At 44.1% G+C, this 7,559-nt stretch overlaps 1 protein-coding gene across 1 annotated transcript in view; it reads left to right on the top strand.

Moving 5' to 3' along the window:
• Window positions 1-848: 848 nt before the first annotated feature.
• SAP130 (Sin3A-associated protein, 130kDa) overlaps window positions 849-7,559 on the top strand; it is a 17,275-nt gene continuing 10,564 nt past the window's right edge. The window contains exons 1-9 of the mRNA XM_009993525.1: window positions 849-959; window positions 1,416-1,574; window positions 2,895-3,006; window positions 3,835-3,959; window positions 4,756-4,880; window positions 5,463-5,613; window positions 5,810-5,900; window positions 6,164-6,268; window positions 7,337-7,478. Of these exons, the coding sequence (XP_009991827.1) occupies window positions 849-959; window positions 1,416-1,574; window positions 2,895-3,006; window positions 3,835-3,959; window positions 4,756-4,880; window positions 5,463-5,613; window positions 5,810-5,900; window positions 6,164-6,268; window positions 7,337-7,478 (1,121 nt within the window). The remainder of the gene's footprint in view (window positions 960-1,415; window positions 1,575-2,894; window positions 3,007-3,834; window positions 3,960-4,755; window positions 4,881-5,462; window positions 5,614-5,809; window positions 5,901-6,163; window positions 6,269-7,336; window positions 7,479-7,559) is intronic.

Below are 7,559 nucleotides of genomic sequence, written 5' to 3'. Positions count from 1 at the left end.
AGGACCTGGTGAAGATCCGCCGGCCCCTCGCTGACTGGCCAGCGGCGCCAAGGACCGAGCTGCTCCCGTGCTCGCGGGCCGCGCAGCCACAGCCGGGGCAGTGGGAGATGGTAGGAACGAGTCGCCTCGCTGGAATGGGCGTCTTGATTGCCTGCCGAGGCGACAGGCTCTCCCTAGGCTGCCAGAGGTGACAGGGTGAAGTGGGTTCTTCTTCTGGAGGGCTTGTTTTTGTTTTCCAGCCTGGTGTTTGGGTACGCAACACATCCAGACACATTCCCACGTTGTGGCAGGTGTCCCCAGGTGGCCCATGGCACAGGGTTGGAAGTAGACAATCATTAAGGTTGTCTCCAACCCAAACTAGTCTGTGATTCTTTGATTCTATGATGAAAGTAATACTTTTAATAACTGCCTGTTTGATGAGGAATTTACGGCAGTTACTTGGATAATTACTTGGATTTTTCATTTTGATGAAGAAGGTGTTCAGATGGACTTCTCAGAGCTGACTCCAGATTGGTCAGCATTACAAAGGTTTGGAGATGAACTAGGAGAAGCATTGCTGGAGTACCTAGAGCTTCCAGCACTGGAATGCATTTAGTTGCAGTGGTGAATTTCAGTTACTTAGGCTATTTCTGACATCGCTTCTCTGACCTGGTGAGTGACCGATGTGAAATTTTTAACCTTTTTCACCTTTTCCTTAGAATTCCCTTTTTCTTTTTTCCCTAGTGAGTGATGAATCTAGTCGTGAGTCAGAAGTTGCTCCTAGAGAGCACGTCACCCCTGGTGGCTCCATACAACCTCGAGAGGAAAAGCAGGAACCAGTGGTGGTTCGGCCGTACCCGCAGGTTCAGATGCTGACACAGCACCACCCTGTGCAGTCTGGTGCCCCAGTGACAGTGACAGCCCCACCAGCACATTTGACTCCAGCTGTCCCCCTTTCCTTTTCAGATGGACTTATGAAGGTAAAGAGGAGGTTTACAATTCATTGGGGAAAAAAATACAATCTGTGTTACAAGTTAGAGTGTTGAGCAAGAAGAAATTATGCTGAAAGATAAGAGTTATTTCAATCAGTTTCTGAAGTCCCCTTTTCTCTGCAGGTTTGGATGAGAATATCAAATTAACTGTGAACACTCAGTGTCTGTAGTGAAATGCCATTCCTCTAACACATTCCACCTGTGGCTCAAGCTGTATGGTAGAAGCTGTGTATTTCTATTACAAAATATGCCCTTTCTTTGTCCCAAATGAAAACGGAATAGCTCCAACTGACCAATATCCTTCCTCTCCAGATACTAAATCATACTTAGCGTTGTCCAAAGCTGATTTTCTCTTCAGGCTTTGACCCTCCCCCCCCAATTATTTTTGCTTCAACATAAAATCTTTTGGAGTTGCCAGTGATTCTGTCTTTATGTCTCTTCCAGCCCCCCTTGAAGCCCACTATGCCCAGCCGGCCCATTGCTCCTGCTCCACCCTCTACTCTGTCAGCTCCCACAAAGGTTCCTGGGCAAGTTACTGTGACCATGGAAAGCAACATGCCACAGGCTCCAACAATTCCTGTGGCAACAATCAGTGGGCAACAGGTCTGTGCTTTTCTGGTTTTGTGCTGTTTTTTTTTTTTCTGTTCCAGCTCACTGCATGGTCAGAACAGTACTAATATGGATTCAGACTTGAGCACAGGAAGTTCCACCTCAACATGAGGAAGAATTTCTTTACTGTGAGGGTTACAGAGCCCTGGGACAGGCTGCCCAGAGAGGTTGTGGAGTCTCCTTCTCTAGATGCCTTTCTGAGTCACCTGCCCTAGTTTTGTTCCTGCTCTGGCAGGGGAGTTGGACTTGATGATCTTTGGAGGTCCCTTCCAACCCCCAACATTCTGTGATTCTGTGATATTGGTACAATTGAGGTGGGCTCCTGCAGCAGGAGGAAAGGTGGAGGCAGCAGGCTTCTCCATGCAGTGTCCTTTGGTTATTGGATCAGTTGGAGTAGTAAACCTCACACTTGCTTGTCACCAGCTATTTAGAAAGCTGCAGATTTATTGTCATGTTCTGACTGAAGTGGCCCAGCAAGGCTGTGATGGCCAAAATCTGCTGTGCAGCTGAGTCTTGCCTTAAAAGCTCCTGCTGTTCCAGTATCACTTCAGGAGTTTCTAGGTGAGGTGAGTTGCTGGAATTCATCACTGCAGTGTCCTTTAGCTCTCCTGGGAGCAGATCAGAAGAGACTGGTGAACAGTACATGGTTTAGCAGTACATCTTATAAAACCACTAGTGACAAAATTGGAGGGTGGATGGGTAGAGATGGAGATAATGCTTTAGATAGTTCTTTCTTTCAAACTTTGACTCCAGAGCCAGTCCTTGTGATTTGAAACTAAACCTCAGAAGTCTTGGGGTTTTGATGTGAAGTGTCTTTAGGTGGATTTGAGTTGGCTGGCAAAGGGTGTGCAGCAGTTTCAGTGGATTTTTATCTTTATTAACATTCCTGGCAAGTCCAGAATTCTAAGAAAACAGAATTTGTTGCAGTCTTTGCCAAGTTTCCACCATTCTCTGGGCTTTCTGGAGAGGTGGGATGAATCCATGCGTTAGAAGTCACTAATGGCGGTAGGGCAGTCTCTCTGGTTCATGTGTGGGTGACTGCTGGCTGACTGTTACCCACGTGCCAGCCAGAAGAATAGGTCAGTGAAACAGATAAATGTTTACATCTTCCACAGGGGATGTCAGCAGGTTCTGACTTGATCCTGCAGAAACATTTACCCATGCAGCATGTACTGCAGGCAGCCTTTGTACACAGTATTGATACAAAATCTCTTCTCTGTCTTTGGAACTTAGATATGGAAACACCGTGGCCGTTAATTCTGTCAACATAGCTCATTGTTTATTTGGGGGTTTGTTATTTCTTTACTTCTGCAGGGGCATCCTAGTAACTTGCATCATATCATGGCCACCAATGTGCAGATGTCGATCATCAGAAGTAGCGCTCCTGGGCCCCCCCTACACATTGGAGCTTCTCACTTGCCCCGAGGTAATGATCCAGTCGTGCTGTCCCTGCCCTCTGCTCACAGCCTTCAGAGAGATGCGTCCAGCCTTCACCTCTAAAAATTCTCGCTGCTGCCAGTGCAGCTAATACATCAGCTGCTCAGACTGCTGCAGTAAATAGGTGACTGCTGGCCTTGTAAGCATTAGGTTCTCTTCAGCTAAAATGGGCAGGACTGAACAGGAATGTTTTAACACACTGGCAGATACCAGCACGTCTGGTGTTTAGTTCTGTGTGGTTAGAACAGATAACACGTCCAAGAAAAAATACACACTGGTATAGATGGACCTAACCTGCAAAATGTCATGTATGTTCTTGGTAGGAAGTGTGGTTCACCTGTGACAGTGGCGCCTGAGCAGTTTTGTGACATGTTTTTATATGAGGAGACAGCCAATAGTAGAGAAATTAACCAAAGTCCTACACTGTTGTCACTGTAAAAGTTGGCGGGAGGCTTTTTGTTTTGCTATTTGCACATGGATCTTTCTTTGGAACTTCATCAGGTGCAGGGTGATGATTGTGGATATTGGGTGACTTATTTACACATTAACCCAGTGACCAAGCTGTTTGAAGTATTTATACTGAGTTCCAGAGCTTGGAATAGAAAAATATTATATTTGCAATATAAGGTTGTTACAGGGGAGTAAGAAGTATCAGTAAAGCCAATTCATTTCAAACAACACCTACCCTTCCCCACAGACTTTTGTGAACAAATATATGTATTTTTTCTAAGTCTTTTTACCCAGTGTTACCTGAAGTACATTCAAACTGAAGTAGCACCCACTGATGTCAGAGTTAACACCTTGGTTTGTTTCCCAGGTGCAGCGGCTGCTGCAGTGATGTCCAGTTCCAAAGTAACCACAGTCCTGAGACCAGCTTCACAGCTGCCAAATGCCGCGACAGCCCAGCCTGCCGTTCAGCACATTATCCACCAGCCCATCCAGGCAGGTAGCAGCTAGGCAGCTTCACCCAGCACCACCAGCCAGCCCCACCTTCTTCCTGCCACTTTCCTCTCATTGGGTGTCTGCTGGGCTGAGGCTGCTGGCAGCTCTCTTCCAGTTGTGTTTCTTGGGTAACAGTTTCTAACAGCAAGCAGTGCTTGCTGTCCTAAAGCAGTGCTTTAGTCCTGAGGGTTTATTTCCTTCGTAAACTTGGTGCCAGAAATTGGGTTTTTAACTGTCTCCAAAGCGCTTAGAAACTGGGAAGAGGATTTAGCTTAGATTTGCTGGTGTGTATTTATTCTTAAATGTATATATATTGATGTAGAATATTTCATTTTCATATGCTCCTATATATGTATCAGCCTATATATACACATATTGGAAGAAGATTGTAGGTAGTGTCTCCCTACAATAGTACTAGTGGTCAGTGTTAGAAAACAGGATTAAACATCTTTACTTGATGCTTTCAGTTAGGATATTGATGTTTGCATCAGGGTTGTTTTTCATTCTGCAGGGAGCTGACCCTTGGTGGTGGTGTTTTTTTCTTAAAGACCTTCAGGGGATCTCGTCTTGTTAACTTGGTTGGTTACCGGTTCCTATAATGTATGTGCTTTGAAAACCAGGACAGATCTGATGAGGAGCTTGGAGATCAATTCAGAAAGACTGGAAATGTCTTAGACTGGAAACCAAAACTTAGCAATGAAATGCAGGAAAACCAGTTTTAACAACCTAAGTCATAGTTATTCTGTAAACAGCAAAGTTTCTTCTCTGAATGTGTCTCTCTGACTTGGTTTTATAGTCTCGTCCTCCCGTGACAACTTCAAGCACCATTCCTCCAGCTGTGGTGGCAACTGTCTCGGCCACAAGAGCTCAGTCCCCTGTTATAACTACAACAGCAGCACATGCCACGGAATCGACCCTCAGGTGATGGTGCTTTGAAATCTGCAGTGCCCCGACTTGACAGAGTCTGCAGGAAGGGGAAGCATACACGTTAAATATCCAGAGATAATTATCCTCTAGATGTGGGTGATATAATGCAAAAATAGTAATGCTTGCACAGTGCAAATGCTTTCAGTTTTGTAAATAAAACATTACTATGAACATGGACTGTTGCATTGTGTTCTGAGGAAGAAAGAGCTTAACAAGTCAGTAGTGATCTGCTTCTGGAAGGCAGTGTGTCTGTTATAGGAGCTTGTGGATAATTCAGCCCATCTTTTTTTATGAAGAGTAAAAAAAATGACACAAGAATGTTGAAAAGCATCCCTGACTGAAAGTCTTTTTGATGAAGTGATAAATATTGTCAGTAAGTCTGCCGTTCTAGTTGTGTACTTGCAGGGGATGAGGACAGAATAGAGCAAAGTAGCATCAGAAACTTGACCATGTATTTGGTAGCAGTGCTGCCCTTAGAGAGGAAGAGACTTGAGGCCCGGTGTGTGTCCCTGCATGTTATCTGTTGTATTTAGTATCCACAAGGTTACCTTCATAAGTATTTTTCCTTGTCTCCAGTCGACCTACCCTATCCATCCAGCAGCACCCACCTTCTGCAGCCATTAGCATTCAGCGGCCTGCACAGCCGAGGGACACGGCCACTCGGATCACATTGCCCTCACACCCAGCTATAGGAACACAGAAGCCACAGCTCCACACCATGGCTCAGGTGAGCTGCCAGAGAGAAAAAAACCCTCTCATGTCCTCTGAACATCTCTTTTGTTTCCATCTTGAGTGTTAAGATTAAATTTTGGAAAAAAAGTATTAGCATCTATATTTGTGCTCTTTACAGCAAGATTCTGTATGAAGTAAATATTTTAAATGTACTAATGTTTTAACTTGGAGGTTTTCTTTTAATTTCATAGAAAACCATTTTTAGTACTGGTACTCCAGTGGCAGCAGCAACAGTGGCACCTATTTTGGCAACAAATACAATTGCTTCAGCAACCACAGCTGGTGAGTATCCATAATGCTGTTGTGGGATGTGGTTTTTGTTGGTTTTCCTCCTTGATCCTCTAACCTGATTTACTTCTGAGGATTTATTTTTTTTGGTGGTGGCAAAGACTGAATTTAAAAGTGCATGAGCAGACTTCAGGAGGGAGATAGATGGGTTCTTCAGTGGGTTGTCTGGGTTGGAGTTTTTGCCCTCTTTACTTCGCTATAGATATACTGGTGTGGGAGGGCTCTGTAGAAAGATCTTGTATGTTTTTTTTCTTTAGGTTCTGTGTCTCACACCCAAGCGCCTACAAGCACCATTGTCACCATGACAATGCCCTCCCATTCTTCCCATGCTACAGCTGTCACGACCTCAAACATCCCAGTTGGTGAGTGATTCCAATTTTAAGAAGAGTCTGCACTGATGCTTCAATTTTCAGTTTATGCTAGCAGTGTTTGTGCATCAAACAGAAGTTAGCAAGTTAAGGAGGGGAAGAAAATAACTTGGAGATTAACCAGTTAACAGGTCTCCTGTGGCATAGCTTTTAATACCAGGAAGAAACAGACGTTCTAGGAGGAGTAAGTAATAAAATGGCTCATTAACTTACTTGAATTTTTGGATGAACTTGCGCCTTTTGGCACTTCAGAACCTGCATTCTCTATACTGGAAGTTATAACTGCTTGGTGATAGAGTATAGCTTTCAGAGTTGATTTTCTCATCTCCTTTCTGTGCTTCTTGATGCGTTTGGTGTCCTGGTCAAGTGTGCTTAGTGTGTTCATTTGGAGGTAAATCGCTAAGGTCTAAAGGTGAGAAATTTACTTGCCTAGATATAGAATCTGCCTGAGATGGTTCCTGCAGAACTGCATACATTTCCTTTTGCTCATTTTTACCTGCTGGCTTCCTTGTTCTTTTGGAATCTTGTAATATCTTTCCCTGCTTAAATTTCCAAGGAGTGAAGTTGTATCTTGATACATTAGTGTTTTCTCTAAAGCTTTTGTAGGTTTTTTCTTCCTTTTCTTGGCCTCTGTCTATGTATGCTTGTCTGTCTTGATTTAATTTCCCTTGGTCACTGTCAAGTTTTGCTTTGGAAACTTGAATAAGTAAGTTCTTGACAGCAGAAAGGATTGGACTGATCCTAAAAAAAAAATAAATAATAAAATCATTTGAGCAATGGAGTAACTTAATCTGTTAACAGGTGTAACTGATGTGTTAGTATATAATGTCTTTCTATTCTGGTACAAATTGATGAAAAATGCTTCATTTCCCTTATTTTCCTATTGAGGAAAGCTGTCATCAGTGTGGACAGGAAATCATCTGGGGATGGGGTGGCTTTTTATGTGGAGGGATGATGGGGTAGTAGGAATAGGGTCTCTGCCAGGAGAATGAATCTTGACTGTGCAGTGTCTGCCAACTTTTCCTTTGGCTGTGAACTGATAGCATGTTTGTCTTTGTGCAGCTAAAGTCGTTCCTCAGCAAATCACACACACTTCTCCCCGGATCCAGTCTGATTACACAGCAGAGAGGAGTAATCTCATCCCTCTCTCTAGCCACCGGTCATCTCCCAACCCCGTAGCAATGGAAACCAGAAATGACAACAGGTGGGGAAATAACAGCTCTGTGAATGACCGTGAGGGAAGGGTTTGAGTGCCTCGCTGCTTTCCTAGGTTCTGATACTCTGG

Source organism: Chaetura pelagica, unplaced genomic scaffold, assembly GCF_000747805.2.
Source record: "Chaetura pelagica isolate M959 unplaced genomic scaffold, ChaPel_1.0 scaffold192, whole genome shotgun sequence".
In the NCBI taxonomy this organism is placed as follows: domain Eukaryota; kingdom Metazoa; phylum Chordata; class Aves; order Apodiformes; family Apodidae; genus Chaetura; species Chaetura pelagica.
This window is presented reverse-complemented; position numbering and strand designations above follow the sequence as displayed.